At 44.7% G+C, this 16,973-nt stretch overlaps 4 protein-coding genes across 7 annotated transcripts; 2 read left to right on the top strand and 2 right to left on the bottom strand.

The window, feature by feature from the left end:
• Positions 1 to 424: 424 nt before the first annotated feature.
• Positions 425 to 4,544, top strand: LOC108047428 (protein starmaker). 3 transcript variants are annotated; one of them, XM_044458430.1, is made up of 5 exons: positions 426 to 860; positions 914 to 1,596; positions 1,657 to 3,804; positions 4,204 to 4,246; positions 4,350 to 4,422. In XM_044458430.1, exons 1-4 carry the CDS (start codon positions 637 to 639, stop codon positions 4,209 to 4,211), a joined length of 3,063 nt encoding a protein of 1,020 aa, XP_044314365.1. In that variant the 5' UTR covers positions 426 to 636; the 3' UTR covers positions 4,212 to 4,246; positions 4,350 to 4,422. The 3 variants fall into 3 exon arrangements, 2 of the variants coding, with proteins under 2 accessions (XP_016983090.2, XP_044314365.1); XR_006417519.1 differs by having other exon boundaries at positions 425 to 860; positions 1,657 to 4,246; positions 4,350 to 4,428; XM_017127601.2 differs by lacking the exon at positions 4,204 to 4,246 and having other exon boundaries at positions 425 to 860; positions 4,350 to 4,544.
• A 683-nt stretch (positions 4,545 to 5,227) lies between these two features.
• LOC108047430 (mitoferrin) lies at positions 5,228 to 9,735 on the bottom strand. 2 transcript variants are annotated; one of them, XM_017127603.2, is made up of 7 exons: positions 9,623 to 9,735; positions 8,914 to 9,544; positions 7,065 to 7,153; positions 6,871 to 6,995; positions 6,579 to 6,814; positions 6,352 to 6,513; positions 5,228 to 6,162 (listed from the first exon to the last, which is right to left on the bottom strand). In XM_017127603.2, the coding sequence occupies exons 2-7, from the start codon at positions 9,028 to 9,030 to the stop codon at positions 5,743 to 5,745; spliced, it is 1,149 nt and encodes a 382-aa protein (XP_016983092.1). In that variant the 5' UTR covers positions 9,031 to 9,544; positions 9,623 to 9,735; the 3' UTR covers positions 5,228 to 5,742. The 2 variants fall into 2 exon arrangements, with proteins under 2 accessions (XP_016983092.1, XP_016983091.1); XM_017127602.2 differs by having other exon boundaries at positions 8,914 to 9,685.
• A 645-nt stretch (positions 9,736 to 10,380) lies between these two features.
• Positions 10,381 to 14,125, top strand: LOC108047435 (endoplasmin homolog). Its single transcript, XM_017127610.2, has 5 exons — positions 10,381 to 10,564; positions 10,650 to 10,739; positions 10,851 to 10,933; positions 11,009 to 12,261; positions 12,904 to 14,125. Exons 1-5 carry the CDS (start codon positions 10,525 to 10,527, stop codon positions 13,799 to 13,801), a joined length of 2,364 nt encoding a protein of 787 aa, XP_016983099.1. The 5' UTR covers positions 10,381 to 10,524; the 3' UTR covers positions 13,802 to 14,125.
• LOC108047436 (uncharacterized protein CG4951) lies at positions 14,120 to 16,526 on the bottom strand. Its single transcript, XM_044458514.1, has 7 exons — positions 16,442 to 16,526; positions 15,932 to 16,386; positions 15,134 to 15,340; positions 14,978 to 15,070; positions 14,748 to 14,915; positions 14,466 to 14,673; positions 14,120 to 14,411 (listed from the first exon to the last, which is right to left on the bottom strand). The coding sequence occupies exons 1-7, from the start codon at positions 16,490 to 16,492 to the stop codon at positions 14,235 to 14,237; spliced, it is 1,359 nt and encodes a 452-aa protein (XP_044314449.1). The 5' UTR covers positions 16,493 to 16,526; the 3' UTR covers positions 14,120 to 14,234.
• Between the last annotated feature and the right edge of the window lie 447 nt (positions 16,527 to 16,973).

Here is a 16,973-nt window from a genome sequence, read left to right as displayed (position 1 = left end):
TCGCTAGAGCAAAATTGTACTGTTCAACGAATGCATTTTTACAGTGATCAATTTATACTTATTAAAGGGAAACTCCTCCAGGATATTTAAAAAATTCAATACCTAGTTGAGTAAAACCATAAATGATTTACTACACCTTAAATTATAAAACGCTTAGGTGTACAGCAGTTACATATATCGAGATTTAAGAAGTAACTTTATAATTTTGTTTGAGTTTGAACATCGATTAGAAGATAATTAGCCGAATATTTCCAGTGAGGCAGTCTCCTGAAATTAACGGTATTAAATAATCGTAATTTTCGAATAGATAAAGCTGATCTGCCATCACTGATCGAGAGGGCTGTTTGTAGCTATTTTCGTGCATGAAAAATCTCCCTTAAACCAGGACAAGACTTTCTCCGCCAATGCTGCCAACGTAGTGTCTTTTAACAACAGGGCTGCGAATTGATCGTCCTCACGAACGCCTCACGAGCCATTCCAAGGCCCAACTCACGACGCACGCCCACCTCTAGCGTAAACATATGTACATTTCTGTGTAAACGCATGTAAAGCAATCGCAACGTTTATCCTGGATTTCCACGGCACTCACGGGTGTCGCGGCAACGAAAACCACACGAATCCCACGGGCAACGCACCATGGACGACTTTATAAAGACGCTAATTGCCGAGGTCAAGTCGCAGGGCGTCTTCGATGAATTCCGCTTTAATTGCTGCCTGGCGGACGTGGACACGAAGCCTGCTTACCAGAATGTGCGCACCCGGGTGGAGACGGCGGTCAATGATTTCCTGGCCAAGCAGCACTGGACGCCAGAGACCAACAAGGTCCAGCTGCGAGAGAGGCTGCGCAAGCACCTCCTTGAGTGAGTACACTTCTGGCGGGGATAAGGTAACGTAATCATCTCGGTCATTCCAGCACCGACGTCCTGAACAAAGGAGTGGACCAAATCGTGGACCAAGTGGTCAACCCCAAGGTTGCCACCATATTCGAGCCAAAGATCGAGAGCATCGTCTACAAGTACCTGGGCATCACACCCCCGCCGCCGCCGCCAGCGAGATCCACCCTGCTGCCGGCTCCGCCTTTGCCGCCATTTGCTGGCCACATGAACGGCAGCAGCCTGCTCAACGTGGAGACCACCGCCGGCCTCCTGCCCACCGACCTGGAGCAGATCAGTCCGGACTCAGACCGGGGCACCGTCAAGTCGGAGGCGAAGGATGACGAACTGCCGCCCGGCGTGGACGAAGAGGACACATCGCCATCGTACGAGCCTCTCAGCGAAGAAAAACAACTTGCCAGCAAGGAGGATTTAAACAACGGGTCGCTGAACAACTCTGATTCGATCAACGGCGTTTCGCAGGCGTCGCAGCTCTCGCAGGTTTCCAGCGACAGTCGCCTGACCATCGCCTCCTCCACGGAATCAGTGGGCGATGCCCAGCAGGCAACGGCAGCCCACAACAGCGGGGATCCAGCCAACATTTCCGAGGAGGCCCAGATGCCAAAGTTCAACGAAAACTCCAGTGATACGAGTGCTGGAGCAGGGGACAACGGCAGTCGCCAACTGCACTTCGATATTAAGCAGGATGCCATTACCTTCGAAGGTGGGTTTGCCAATCTCCAAAAATTTGTTTGATTAATTGATAAATTGATTTCATGTGCAGGTACTGAGCGGAAGAACTCTGTGTCGAAGGACACAAACGGTGGCCCACAGATTCTATCTATTGAAGATGCCATTATGTCGGAGGTTAAGGCCAACATAGACGATGCTAATAATGCCAGCATTGAGTCTATAGTTGAACCGGAATTAATAATACCGCCAACTCCAGCTCTGCCGACAGTTGAGCCTCCTCCTCCTCCGGCCCCACCAAAAATTGAGCCTCCTCCTCCTCCAGCCCCACCAAAAGTTGAGCCTCCTCCTGCGCCCCAACCACCAGCACCACCTAAAGATGATCCACCTTCTCCGCCAGCGCCACCAAAAGTTGAACTTCCTCCAACGCCACAACCGGCAGAGAGCAGTAATGGATTCTTTTCGGAGGCACCCAAGGATGTTGGGAATACAAATACAAATGTACAGTCCGATGCGGTGGATGCGGAGGTATTCGTAAACAAAGAAGCCAAATCCACAACGACAGCCGAAATCAAGGATGATAAACCTCTAATTCTCGCCCCGCCAGAAGATGTGGAAACGTCTAAGGAACCGAGTAAACCCATGGCATCGCCCATTTCTGTATTGTCGCAATCCAAGAGCCATTCAAAGTCCAAGGACAGAGAGAGGGAGCGCCGACATCGCAGCCACTCAGATGATAAGCAGCGCCGCAAGAGCAGCGACCGGGATCGTGATCGTGACCGTGAGCGTAGTCGGGATAAATCTCACAACAAACATTCCTCGAGTTCCAGCTCGAAGCACTCCTCATCGCACTCCTCAAGCTCGAAACATAGAAGCAGTAGCTCCAGGAACGACAAAAGCTCAAGCTCATCTAGCCGAAGCAATCGCGATTCGTCCTCATCAAAACACTCGGCCACTTCATCTTCATCTCGCCACGAGTCCTCGTCACACAAAAAACACAAGTCCAGTTCATCTTCATCACGATCGGATCGGGACAAAGACAAGGATAAGGGAAGGGACAAGGACAAGGACAAGGAAAAGGAGAGCCAAAGACGCAGCCACCACAGCAGCAGCAGCTCCTCATCGTCGTCTAAAAAAAAGGAACACGATAGAGGACGCGATCGTGACCGCAACAAATCAAACTCATCCGGCAGTGGGAAGACTAAAGCGATCCAGGATGATCACAACGAGAGCAAGTCGAAACTTAATCAGCGACGGAACTCCGACTCAAATGATGAGGGCAAGCCGCCAAGCTCTGGTGGTCCGGCAAAGATATCCCAGTCCGAGATTGCGCAAGTTCCGGAAAAAGCTGAAGCGCCGGTAGAGAATGGCAGCAACACGAATGGAAACTCCAATGGTGGCAGCAATGGTGAGTGCGACAGTGCTGCCAGTTCAAGCGGTGTTGTTATTGTCAGCGACATCCTCCAGCAATCGTCGACCAGTTTCATTGAACTGACTGCTGGTTCCCAGTCACAAAGGCAAGTGGAGACCAGTAAAGATGTGCCCGAGGATATTGACGGAAAAAAAAACAAAAGTCAGTCAGAGAAACCAGAATCGGAGCCAGATTCACCCGATGAAGAACCAAATGTAGAACCTCAAATAGCTGACAAAGCTGAATCCGTACCTGATTCCCCTGTCGAGGAAAACAAAGAAGACGATGGGTTGAAAATGGCATCAATGGAGAAACCACATGCTGAGAAGAGCATACCGGAGGCACCTTCTAAATCTGAACAAACCCTAGAGCCTGCTGACCCCAGCCAACTTGAGGATATAACGAAAGATGCCGAGAAGCTCGCCCCAGAAATTCCAAAATCAAGTGAACAAAGTGATAAATTAGTCGGCGACTTTGTAACCCACTTTGAGGAAAATACAGACGAGTTTAAGGCGCGCCTCCAGCTCATAAATCAATTGATCGAGGATCGTAATAATTTGCTCAACAGGCTGAGCGCGGACGGTTCACAGGACGAGGTAGTTGATGTACGTGCTCTGCGAAGGAGTATTTCCAAGCGAAGGCGGAGCAGCTTACAAGAGCAGCAGCAAGCGGTGCGGGAGTCCACACCGACGCGGCATTGTAGTCCGAGCAGCAGCACCTCCGGCAGTCCGGCGAAGAGGCTCAGGCGGGATGAACCTAAAGCGTCGCCCACGCCATCCGACGCCAGTATAAACTCCAAGGAAAACGAGGCTTTGGAGAAGCAGGAGCATGGTGCGTACTGTATCATAGCAAGTTATCAATTGGTCTGACAATCTGGTGAACCTGTGTTCCAAGTATCGCTTTATTGTTAACGCTTTTATTAGGATGGATCGATAATATCTTAAGAATCGTAGGATGCGGAAGATATTTTCAGAAAGAACAAACATTTTTGTTTGCTTTTTAAATCTAATCTATTTTTTTTTATGAAATCAGGTAATCTAAAATCCTTAATAAAGCAAATTGATCTCCATATATATATCTAATTCCGCTTCTACGATATTTCACAATACTAAAGTCAGCCCCAATCGATCCACCCTTCGTACTACATATCTCATGCTCATCCTTATCGTTATTTCTACCACCTCTATTTTCTCCTCCACATGCATCCACATAATTTGTAAATTAATATAGCTGTATGAAGCCTCCATTAGTCCTATCCAAATCTATGTGCTGGGTAAGCGGTTCCCGCAAGATTTCCTGTTATTTTGACCACTTTCTGTTCTTTATTCGATCGTTTCCGTGAATGCGACTGTTTAATGTGCTTGTTTATTCTGCAGACGCCCTGTCAGCCAGGCGACTCAGCAAGAAGCTTTGCCAGCAGCAGCGGTACACCAACGATGATCTCTACAAGCCCCGTCCAATCCTGTCACAGCGGTCTCGTCGCCGGGGCCTGGATTCAATCCTCTAGCTAACGAACGAACTGTTATCGGAAACAATAAAAGGCAATTGTTGTTAATGCATTTGACATAAAACAAGTTATCTTTTCTTTTATCCGTTTAATGGGCCTTTTCGCTTGCCAATGTTTTTGCTTCGTTTTCTTTTGAATTCTTTAACAATAAAATTGTAATTTTAAGGGCTGCACCTTACAGTTCAATAATCGTCGGTGTAGCATATCCATATATATATTATGCATATATATAAACAAAAATAACAGTGAACGTAATAATATGATGCATTATTGTATATTGTGGGAATTCCGGTTGTCCCTATCCCTGGCACTGGACTGCGATTGCTAGGCAAAGGGTTAAAAATATAGCACTGAGACGAAAGATAATGTGTGATGATTGCATAAAAACAATGCCGAGAGGATGGAAAAATCGTACAGCTTTTAGCAATCGCAATCGAGTGCAGAAAAAGAACAACAGACATAGCTAGGCTACTACTCTAAAATGGGGGGCTGGCTAGTTAGTATCGGGTGTAGATTGGGCAATCTGGGAGGGAGACGTAGTTCTGCGATTCGTTATGTTTTGTAACATCTCAGTTTGAAGATTTAAGTGTAATTTGATTACAAATTATTGAATTTTCTCCTCGCACGTTTTTGCTTTACATTTTTGCTCTCGATTACTTTACAACAATCAACATAAATATATGCATATATACTTTGAAATTTGTTTAAAAAAAAATATATATAAATGTAGTAAATCAAAGGTTGTAATACATAATAGTAGGTAATAGTATTTTACAAGAAGGTTCTCATTTCGAAATAACATAGATACAGTATTATCATTAGCATATACTTTTAACAAGAATTTCGCATTTTGCCTAAAACTGTTTTTGTGTGGTGTGTGTGGGGTTGGTGTAAGGTGTGTGTGTGTGGTTGGTGTATGGTGTGTGTGGAGTTTTGCGTGTTGTGTGTGAGAGCGAGAGTTTTGTGCAGAACAACAACTACGATTTAACCTCCGACTATGGAGTGATAAAACTCTCTCACCGACTCCTCGCAGAGTATTCATACAAGCAGCTGGGTTCGGGTGGGCTGAAAGTGGGCAGTGGCCAGGCGGTGGTCAGCGGAACGGCAGGCGTTTCGAACACCGTGTCGTCCACCTGCCCAAAGGCCTCCCAGCTTTCCCGATCCCTACCGCCAACTAATAGCTACGCTTAGGTTTAGCTGTCGCTGCTGCTGCAAACGTTTAGAACGCAGGCCCCGCTCGCGGCCACGCCCTCTGGCGCAGCCTACGTGCTGGAAAAGCCCCTTTCATAGGGACTCTTTACGTCCGTATGCCGCGTGTGCAGGTTTATTGTTGGCCCAGCGGGCCGCGTCGACAGCTCGCACACCGTCTTGATGGCACCGGCGGCGTTCACCGAGGTCGGGGCAGAGTGCAGGGTCGCCGCGGTATCCTTCTCCTTCTCCTTCACCGTCTCTCGATCCTGATCGCTCTGCTCCTCATCCGTGGTCCTGGGCAGCACGTAGTCCGCTTTCCGGGGCTCCGAGCGGCCCGTAATTGACGATTTGTACTGATCTGCGTCCATGCCGCACAGGTAGAATTTGAAGAACTCATACGTGGACCAGCAAATGGCCGTGGCGGGCATGGAGTACAGCACGCGCGCAGTCATGCCCCTGAAGAAGCCCAATGGACCAGCCATGAGGTAGATCTAAAAAGGTTAGAGGCCATTAGATCATAATTTATAAACTTGGTTTTATCTTAAAGAAAAAGTCACACCTTAATGGGCTATTAAACTTGAAAGATCATCTTATGCGATAATAAACGAAAACCTTTCGAGTTTAATATTTCTTTTATATATCATTTTCATAATTTTAAATTCTAGAGAAACAATATTCACCTTTCGACTGGCCTCGATCATGCCGCGCGTCAGTCCAGTCTCCTGTGTGTTTAGCAACGTCTTGATCACATCCAGAGGCGTGGTTATAGCCGCCGCACAGGCGCCAGCTGCAGCACCCGCCGCCATGTGCACTGGTGGATTGTATTTGCGTTCCAGGTTCAACTGCAACACAAGATGGATGGATATAAGGTGTTTGCGAGGCGATATACGTTATTAAATGCACTTACCGTGTTTTGGAAAAACTCGTATGTGGTAAAATGTATTGTCTGATATGGTAAATTCATGACCAGTTGCGTGCCGTAGGCTCTGTAAAAGGCTTTAAAGCCCTCCTTTTTGTAGATATCCCGTACGCAGGATATCACAGATGTGTAGGGTGAGTTGTACATCTGCATTCGCTGCTTGATCACATCCGTGGGACTAGAAATGGCGTCGTGAATGAGGGTAGCGACTACTCCCGAAATCACTGCAATGGATTTGGTACGTTAGGAGCCATTGGCGCAAGTATACTCATAAAATTACCATAGTTGAGGTTTCTCACTGTTGTGAACTTGGCTGTGAGCTCCTTGGTCATTTCGTACGCCGCGAAGTACAGCGAATGCGCTGGACCTGCACCCAATACTACAGCGCTGGCTCCCCGAACGGGTCTGTAAAATAGAAGGTATTTTTTAGATTACTCTGCAATACAGCAATGCAATTGGCTTCGCACTACTTACCTTAACAAGCCCTCACGTGAAATCATGTTCCGAAAGGTTGACACTATGTTCATGTTTTGTGTGGGCGGCGAAAGACTCTGCATTCGCGTCTATAAATGGGCAATAATGGAACGTTTAAAATAATTGTATTTATACATTGTGCATTTTACAATGGGCTTTCTGCAGTATTTGTTATTTAATTTACCCATTGTTTGTTTTAGATTAAACTGAGTAAACTACTGGTTAATGTGATGTGTCAGAATTACTAACTTCTTTATCTGACAAAATTGAATAGACTCGCTTTTCGCTATTATTCTGCAAATCATGGTTACTCATGAAATACAATACAGAAAACCACTCAATTGTGGGATCTCCGATTTTCATTTTATTCCCTGACATTGTCAAGACCTCAAAACGTGCTTTCGTCTGACTGGGTGTTTCCCGAAACTATTTTAATCTTTCACTGCAGTTGCAATGTTACAGACCAAAATGTCAACAGCCAGAGTGAAAAATTGTTTAAATGCATATTAAGTCATTTCATAAATAGTTTTAATTGATAATTCTAGTTCGAAGTTTTATTTAAGCTGTCTCCGTTTTGTCAATACGCTAATAATCGGTATAGAACAGCAGGTACTAATAACCGATATCAATGGAATATAAAAATATATATTACTGTGTTTGCCGGTCGAAACTTTCGCTGATTTATAAGCAAGTCACTCGGAGCCTACAGATTTGCAATTGTTTACGTATTTTACGATTACACAGGCGTATGCATACATATGTATGCACATCCATATACTTAATTGCATTTATTTAAAGGCGTGCCCGACAAGCAGACAATATAGAAATATATCAAAAAGCTGAGAGCTGCATCCACATTGTAAAATACGGAGACCGGGCTTTACGATGAAGATAAGATTTCCTAGAAAATCTATTTATCTGCTGGGTGCCCGCTGATATCAATAGCAAGTCAACAAGGCAATTCAAGGTGAAAAATCTACTCTCGAGTGGGGTCCGGAATAGAAACCTAATTAAAAAGGTGCCACGAACTGATAGAAGTCTCCATTACATAAATGTTTGACAGAACAGAGATTGAGAATGATTCATTCATCCCAATAGTAGGTGCGTCTGATAAGAAAACAAATTGGGAAGTCAGAATGACAACGCTGCGGCGGTAATTATTTATAAATCAGCACGAAACATCGCGAATAAAACCGCCTCAATTGCTGGTCAATTTAAGGTTTTCCGCTCTGGCTTTCGTAGCTTCATGAAATTAGCTCGTCAAACGGACTGTGGAGGGACTATTATAATGATGACGCCGGGAATCCCGGCCAGGCTTTAAACTGGCACCCAACTGCCTGCCGGCTGTCACAGCGCGATTGACACATGTGGCCACGAAAATCAATAAATGCTCGAGTCACCAGCCAGCTGAGTAAAATATAACGAAACAAGAATCGGTCAATAATAGAATGCCTTGTATATATACACACATATATCGGGCGAGCTTCATTACGAGGTAGCCAGGCGCATTTTGCATATGCTTAAGTTGTGTACTTTTGGCCCTACTGAGTTTTCAGGTGAACGATCAGAACTTTACCGATAAGATTTAGTCTGTTTAATGATGGAACGACGCGGTCTAATCTAATCACCGCAGCATAAACCAACCGAACGTGCGCAGATAAGGTCAGAAAGTGGCTATACCACGCAAAGCTGAGAATGGGGAACTCTTGGTTGCAGTTGATACCCGAGAAATTACATCACGATTATGCCAAAGCAGAAGCGGCGGCACACACAAAATTCCGATTGGTAGTGAGGTTAGGTTTATGGCCGTATTATGCTCCTCCGGTTACCAGGCGGGTAACGCTCTCACCTTGACGGAGTCCAGCGGATACATGACCACATGCTCCAGCACGCCAGCAATAGCGCCCGCCGTCATATTCACACCCACACTGGTGGTGGGCAGCGACTCGTAGTCGTCTATGTTCATGGTGGATCCGGTGGTCGTGCAGCTATAGCTACAGTGGTAGTGCCCTTGCTGCGGCTGCTCCTCTTACGATGACCTGCTAATCCGGACCAGTTGCTACAGCTCCAGTTCCAGTCGCAGTTGTAGAACAGCTTTCTCCACTGCGATTATGTTGCTCCACCGGGCGAAGATGGTGTTTGGGGTCGATTTTTAGCCGGCGTATGGTTGGAACACGGAACAATTTTGTTGTATAACACGGATATCGCGATTCACGGGTGGGCGGGTGTTCGGGGGGTGGTGCTGTTGAGTATGTAGAGTGTGTACGCGTGAGGTGGTGTTATGCGAAACTACTAATTGACACTGCGGCGGTACTCTGCTACTTGGTACTGGTACTATGCACGACTATCATATAGACGACACGCTCCCCGATTCACTCGATTTCGATTTCGGAGCGAAGAGGTTTTTGCTTCTGTTTCTGCGATTGCTCTGCCTGCGGCCCCTGTGTCGGATGAACTGCGTCTGCTGCTGCGGATGTTTTCTGGATATATACGAGTCGGTTGTAGGCGGAGTATGGCCGAAACGGAATATAAAATAGGCTTAGTGTTTGGCAACTCACGCAACTGCTGAATGATTACAGGGAATCATTAAATTTCGCCCAATAAACAAGCCTCGTGCCAAGAGTGACCGCAGCGGGTCCGTTGAAAATTCCCAAGGGGTTGGATTTTTATACCAAAGTAGGACATGTAATGGAAGCAATATACCAAAACCATGTGGGTGGGAAACTTTAATAAAAATCGTAGAAATATGACCGTAGGAGTATGACCTTTCTAGAAAAATACAATTGTAGCAAATATTGTTTATAAATATGAGACAAGAAGGCTGTGTACAAATAGTTTTAAGACCATGAGAATAATTGTAATTGTACTTGTTTATTTATAATATCATAGAAAATTTATATTATAGACATAAGAATAAAGTTCAGTTGACTGGTTTTCTAACTATATGAGAGCAGCAGAAAATAAGTAATGTCAAACTTTATGATAAGTTGTTTAACTTAATTTCTATAAAGTACCCTATGTATAATAAATAAGTCATACAGAACTATAAAATAACAAGTCAACGTTTTTGGAGGAGTGCAGACACTTTTTCTAAATAGAACGTCAAAAAACTATCATACAAAATTTAAAATCATATTGAAAATCAAATAAACTAAATCGGTTTTTTAATTTTCTCAATGTCGGTACTTATTTCATGCCCGCCACTGTATATATCTTAATTTTGAAGTATATTTTCTGTTATTTTTTAGTATTTTTCACGGCGCATGGCATGTTCCAACGCCGCACAAACGGTCAGCCAACAAGGGATTTAAAGGCTTTCCAGCCGTACGACGGCGTCATTTAAAAAATCGAAGCGGGCGTCGCAAGTGCGGATTAATTTATTGCATCTGTTATTCGTGACGTGGCCTTTTCGCCGGAGCAACTGATAGCTCGTCCTCCGTAAATCAAGTTATCTTTGATCATGAAGTACTTTTTGCTGTTTGGCCTGCTGCTTTTAGCAGGTACGTTTGAGTTTGCCACGCCGCCATGCCGGTGAAATACCGGTGTTTTAACCTAATTAATTCATGTCGCGTTCTCGTTTCTTAGGCGTCAATCAAATCGCCGCTAGTGAAGATGAGTCCGCAACGGAAACCATTGATTTGGATCTGGGATCCTTCAAGGAGGGATCAAGAACCGGTAGGTTGACACGCCCCCTGCGAGTTTCGCTAATGTTGATGGTACACGTCAGCGTTGCGAACCCCTGCAATGAACGCCCCCATTATCTTTTCTCCTTATCCAAATCCACAGATGCCGAAACCCTGAAGCGTGAGGAGGAGGCCATCCAATTGGATGGTTTGAACGTGGCGCAATTGAAGGAAATTCGCGAGAAGGTGGGTTCATACCAGGTCATCCTGAAAGTACACGTATGACTGGATTTTCCCTTCTCTTTTTCTTTGTCTCGGCAGGCGGAAAAGTTTACCTTCCAAACGGAGGTCAACCGAATGATGAAGCTGATTATCAACTCCCTGTACCGCAACAAGGAGATCTTCCTGCGTGAATTGATCTCCAACGCATCCGATGCCATTGACAAGATCCGCCTTTTGGCACTTTCGAACAGCAAGCAGCTGGAGAGCAATCCGGAGCTCCACATTCGTATCAAGGCCGACAAGGAAAACAAGGCGCTGCATATTATGGACTCTGGTATTGGCATGACTCATCAGGACCTGATCAATAACCTGGGAACAATCGCCAAGTCCGGCACCGCGGATTTCCTGGCCAAGATGCAGGATCCCAGCAAGTCAGAAGGACAGGATATGAACGACATGATTGGTCAGTTCGGTGTGGGCTTCTACTCTGCCTTCCTGGTCGCCGATCGTGTGGTTGTGACCACCAAACACAACGACGACAAGCAGTACATCTGGGAGTCGGACGCCAACAGCTTCAGCATCACCGAGGATCCTCGTGGCGACACCCTGAAGCGTGGATCCGTGATCTCGCTCTACCTTAAGGAGGAGGCCCAGGACTTCCTGGAGGAGGATACCGTCCGCGAGCTCATCCGAAAGTACTCGCAGTTCATCAACTTCCCAATCCGCATGTGGTCCAGCAAGACTGTCGAAGAGGAGGTGCCAGTGGAGGAGGAGGCCAAGCCCGAGAAGACCGAGGATGACGTGGAGGATGAAGACGCCAAGGTCGAGGAGGCCGACGATGAGAAGCCCAAGACCAAGAAGGTCTCAAAGACCACCTGGGACTGGACCCTGATCAACGACAGCAAGCCCATTTGGACCCGCAAGCCCGCCGAAGTGACCGAGGAGGAGTACACCAACTTCTACAAGAGCCTGACCAAGGACTCCAGCGAGCCCCTGTCCCAGACGCACTTCATCGCCGAGGGCGAGGTGACCTTCAAGAGTTTGCTCTACGTGCCCAAGGTGCAGCCCTCGGAGTCCTTCAACCGGTACGGAACCAAGTCGGACAACATTAAGCTGTACGTGCGCCGCGTCTTCATCACCGATGAGTTCAACGATATGATGCCCAACTATCTGAGCTTCATCCGCGGTGTCGTGGATTCCGATGACCTGCCCTTGAACGTTTCCCGTGAGACCCTGCAGCAGCACAAACTCATCAAGGTGATTAAGAAGAAGCTGGTTCGCAAGGTGCTCGACATGCTCAAGAAGATCGACAAAGACGCCTATGAAAAGTTCTGGAAAGAGTTCTCGACCAAGTAAGTGAAGTTTTACGAAAAAATGAAGGGGAGGTTTTTTTTTTTTTAGAATTTTGAATCAAGAACAAATATTATTTGCATGCAATGATAAAAAGATAAGAATAGGCAGAATCCACGTAATTATTATTTTGACCAATTGGTGACGTGGTTTATTTATTATACACGTTCAAAATTGATAACAGTTTGTTATTTTACAAAAAACTCGGATTTGTTTTAAAACTTCTTATGTATTGCTGTTAACTTTAAAGTTAATTTTATTAGTATTTCTATAAAAATATACATAGGAGTGTATTTATAAGATTAAGGAAATGATAGAAATATAAATAATGATGGTTTTAGATGTAGTTGCAAAAATACGTGAAGAGATAAGAGAATACATTTCGCAGAATTCGGGCAATATTATAATATTTGACCATAGTGACGTGGAAAATTGATAAGAATTTTGTTCGTGGAACAACGATTTTTTAATTATATTAATGGGTATTTAAATTAAATTTTGAAAGCATATGTACAATTTTGATAATCCTTAAACCATTTTAAGAAGATAATGTATATTAGTAGCGAAAAGCCAATCTTTTGTCCTTAAACAACTAACTGATTTTTTATATTTTCTTGGTAATCAACATTTTTTTCGAATTGCAGCATTAAACTGGGTGTGATGGAGGATCCCAGCAACCGATCGCGTCTCGCCAAGCTGCTCCGCTTCCAGACCTCCAACGGCAAGGGCGTCACCTCGCTGGCCGAGTACAAGGAACGCATGAAGGCAAAGCAAGAGCACATCTACTACATCGCCGGTGCCAACCGCGCTGAGGTCGAGAAGTCGCCCTTCGTGGAGCGCCTGCTGACCAAGGGCTACGAGGTTCTGTATCTGGTGGAGGCCGTCGATGAGTACTGCATCTCCGCCCTGCCCGAGTTTGATGGCAAGAAGTTCCAGAACGTGGCCAAGGAGGGATTCCAACTGAACGAGTCTGAGAAGAGCAAGAAGAATTTCGAGTCGCTGAAGAGCACTTTCGAGCCGTTGGTTAAGTGGCTAAATGATGTGGCTCTCAAGGATCAGATCTCCAAGGCTCAGGTGTCGGAGCGTCTGAGCAACTCCCCGTGCGCACTAGTTGCCGGTGTCTTCGGCTGGACCGGCAACATGGAGCGTTTGGCCATGTCGAACGCCCACCAAAAGTCCGACGATCCTCAGCGCACCTACTATCTCAACCAGAAAAAGGCACTCGAGATCAACCCCAGACATCCACTGATTCGTGAGCTGCTGCGTCGCGTGGAGGCCGACGAGGCTGATGACACCGCCAAGGACATGGCAGTGATGATGTTCCGCACCGCCACTCTGCGATCTGGGTACATGCTCCAGGAGACGGCTCAGTTCGCCGACAGCATTGAGCAGATGATGCGCCAGACTTTGGGAGTTTCCCAAAACGAACAAGTCGAATTCGACGAGGATGAGGAGGACGATGCCGAGGAGACCACGCCAGAGAGTCAAGAGAGTGCAAATGCCGACGATGAGGAGGAGGATCAGCAGCACGATGAGCTGTAAGCCGGATCATAGTTCACATAGATTGTACATAAGAGTGTGGAGGTCAGACTGAGTTTTAAACAACCACCTGCCGGGCGTTTCATAAACATTACTCCTTAGCATGTCCTTAGTTTCTAAGTAAAGCAATTTCGTAATCCTTCGCCCACGTTGTCGCTACGTCCAGTCGCCCAGAGAGCACTCCTCCATTACACCATAACACACTCTCAACGTTCGGTCACTCAAGCGTTTTCTTTTTTCGAAAGCAAAAATAAATGTATTTATACAATGTAATGCGTAATACAGAACAGATTCCAATCAAAATAAAGAAAGACAAATTAATATAAATGGATGCTTATTCCAAATCAAACTCTATTTGCCCAAATTGGCTACCTAAGATTTTATCTATCGTAAAAATACAAAATGCGTAACAATCTTATATCATGTAAGGACCAGTTTAGTCTTCAAGGTCGGAACACAATGGGTCATCGTTCAAGGCCTTCAGATACGAGTGGTACTTCATTTGGTCACGTATTTGCTGCACTGCCTCTGAATGTGAAAAGTGGTATGTGTCCATGAAGAGGCGCACTATCCACAGCGGGAGCAGTCCGTTTACAAGCAGTGCTGTATGATTCTGATAATCAGAAAGTTTTTAGATATGTTTTATTCCAAGCATCCATACACTTACGCTTTTACCGCTGTAGACATCCCCAAGTTTCTGGAGCATCTTCTGGTGAATTTTCGTGCTAAGTATGTCCATGATTTCAATGTGAGAAATATTCATATAACTAAGGGTGCGCGTCTTAAACTCCCGATCCTTGAACAGCTTGTCGAAATCGGTACGATATTTGTCGAAAGTTTTCAAAACATCTGCTTCGCCCATTTTTTCCAAGAGACTGAGGCAATCAAAAGATCAGAGGTTGAAGGCAATTTCGTAAACGTTTTATTTCCATCTGCTCGAATCACTTACAGAATCTCAACTTTTCGCGGCTTGGGCATGTCCAGCATGCTGTCCAGCCGTTGCAGTGCATCAAACCGGGCTCCGTCCATCTGCCCCACCATCAGAGCTTTGGGTGGCGATGGGGTAGGACGTTTAGGCTTGACCTTTGATTTCTTACCCTTGTTGCCCTTCGTCTCGCTAAAAATGAACCCAGAAAAATGCTTAATATTGGTATTTCCAGTTAAAGGTCCGAAGCGTACCCTACGACGAAATTGTTAAATCGACTCGGACGCATTGGTGATCGGCCTGAGCGGCGAGCAGGCTTGGACTCCACAGAGCTGGATCTATAACTCCTGCGAATACAGAAATAAGCCTTGATTCTCGTACTCCTCCTAATGAATATATTTTTTACTCGCCTTTGATCTGGACTCTTCGATCGCTTGATAGGATTTCCCTGGCGGGAGGATGAAGCGCTACTGGAAGACTTTTCCTTCTCGCCTCCATGGGAAATGGATCTGCGCTCGCGTTTGATGGCTGGCGGTTTGCTGCCTGAGGAAAATAAGTCATCGTCGTCGTCGGCATCTATGTGCTTGGGCTTCGATTGCGAGCATTTCTCTAGTGCACTAATACAAAATCGTTTAAAATTATTAAAAACTAAGTATAAGAAGCTTAGATAATAACAAATTGTACATTATACGATTCTTAACGTGAAATACTTATTAAGGAAAATGGTTTTAATTATTATACTCATTATAATCATTACATATGCAATTCATATCACAACACTAACGAGTATAAAACGTGGTATTAGCTTACCATAAAGACGAGAAGACATTCGTAAACATATAGGCACTTAGACTAACTAGGTACTAAATAAACATTATTTAATTGAGAATTACATCAATCATGCAAAAATTAGCAATATAAGTACATTTAAATGGTCAAAAATTGCGCCTAATGCATTTGAATAAGCTACTTAAACATACATTTATTTAAATAATCTTAGAAAATTTTGGGCAAGCAACGAATCATATGATAAAATTTATCAACAAGGATATAATTGACTAATTTACTTATAACATAAATGCCAATCATTGCAAAATAAGTATTACAGGGCATAAAGGCTACCAAAACGAATTTCAAATGACAATGTCCTTAGGGCTACTTGGGTGGAAAACTACTTAGGGCTGGGTACTTAGTAAGGGGTTTCCTACCCAGCTTTCGGCTTAGATCCCGAGGTGGCCGCCTTGGCCTTGTTGGAATTAATATTGCGGCCGGAGCCGTTGGATTCTGTATCCGTGGCATGTTTGCGCTTCGTGGTGTGGACGCCCACAATAGTTTTGTCCTCGTGCGTCATGTATTGGAGCTGGATGTCCAGGCAGAGATCCTTGGGGGTCGCTTCCTCCCCTGCCAATAAGGTCATCGTGGCAGTATGCGGTTTGTCGGTGGCCTGGACCTGAACATTGATATGATCGATCAGCAGCTCCCTGTGCAGTTTGTGGGCATCCTGCCAGTTTTTAAGGTTCTCGAACAGGCGCCACAGTCCATCTTCGATCCTGTCCCAGCGATCCGCCGTCATCCAGTGGAAAACATTCTGTGGTTCCCGCTCAAAATGGGTCACAGGTGTCGGCAGAACTTTGAAGCTGCATGCGATGCGGTGATTCTTGTACTGAAATGGGAATTGGTTTAGGGCGGGACCGCTTGCAATATTCACTGGTTAGTACTTTATATATTTGCGAAATTAATTGGCAATCACCAATGGCGGAAAATGACATTTTTGCAAAATCGTCCCGATTTGGCAGCACAAACAATAATTAACTTCTAATAAAAAATGTCTGGTCACACTTTTTGAGGTAGATAATCGATAGGCTTATCGATTGACGATACTCTTAATCGATATTTACGCGCCACTAAGCTTAAAATTCATTATCAATAAACGTTGGTTAAACTTTCATTTATTTTCTTAATAATAACACAATATTTTCACAATTAATTTAATTTTTCAATAGCCCTATATCTATACAAATATTAAGAAAATGTTATAGTTTTATATACAATTTTTAAAGGCAGCCATCATTATTTGAAACTTGTGTTAAAAATATAAAAAAAAATATTACACTTTAATATTTTTAATATACATTATTTAAAACTGGTGTTTGCAAATTGGCAAAGAAGTAGTTTTAGTTTTAGCTTGGAAAGTCTTAGGAAACATACAATTTTATTTATTTTTTCGCAGAGCGTCTTAAAAATATTATA

This window comes from Drosophila rhopaloa, unplaced genomic scaffold (genome assembly GCF_018152115.1).
Source record: "Drosophila rhopaloa isolate 14029-0021.01 unplaced genomic scaffold, ASM1815211v1 contig_167, whole genome shotgun sequence".
Lineage (NCBI taxonomy): Eukaryota > Metazoa > Arthropoda > Insecta > Diptera > Drosophilidae > Drosophila > Drosophila rhopaloa.
Note: the sequence above shows the minus strand (reverse complement) of the source record. Positions and strands in the feature narration are given on the sequence as shown.

Bases quoted from the DNA above. Each gene is read 5' to 3' on its own strand.
- LOC108047428 (XM_017127601.2), top strand. From the start codon at position 637: ATGGACGACTTTATAAAGACGCTAATTGCCGAGGTCAAGTCGCAGGGC. The intron at 861-913 runs GTGAGTACACTT...CGGTCATTCCAG, and splicing joins CTGCGCAAGCACCTCCTTGA to CACCGACGTCCTGAACAAAG. The intron at 3,805-4,349 runs GTGCGTACTGTA...TTTATTCTGCAG, and splicing joins TTTGGAGAAGCAGGAGCATG to ACGCCCTGTCAGCCAGGCGA.
- LOC108047430 (XM_017127603.2), bottom strand. From the start codon at position 9,030: ATGAACATAGACGACTACGAGTCGCTGCCCACCACCAGTGTGGGTGTG. The intron at 7,154-8,913 runs GTGAGAGCGTTA...GCCCATTTATAG, and splicing joins ATCCGCTGGACTCCGTCAAG to ACGCGAATGCAGAGTCTTTC. The intron at 6,514-6,578 runs GTAAGTGCATTT...CTTGTGTTGCAG, and splicing joins ACGAGTTTTTCCAAAACACG to TTGAACCTGGAACGCAAATA.
- LOC108047435 (XM_017127610.2), top strand. From the start codon at position 10,525: ATGAAGTACTTTTTGCTGTTTGGCCTGCTGCTTTTAGCAG. The intron at 10,565-10,649 runs GTACGTTTGAGT...CTCGTTTCTTAG, and splicing joins TGGCCTGCTGCTTTTAGCAG to GCGTCAATCAAATCGCCGCT. The intron at 12,262-12,903 runs GTAAGTGAAGTT...TTCGAATTGCAG, and splicing joins TGGAAAGAGTTCTCGACCAA to CATTAAACTGGGTGTGATGG.
- LOC108047436 (XM_044458514.1), bottom strand. From the start codon at position 16,492: ATGTCATTTTCCGCCATTGGTGATTGCCAATTAATTTCGCAAATATAT. The intron at 15,341-15,931 runs GTAGGAAACCCC...ATTTTGTATTAG, and splicing joins GGATCTAAGCCGAAAGCTGG to TGCACTAGAGAAATGCTCGC. The intron at 14,916-14,977 runs GTACGCTTCGGA...GTTCATTTTTAG, and splicing joins TTTAACAATTTCGTCGTAGG to CGAGACGAAGGGCAACAAGG.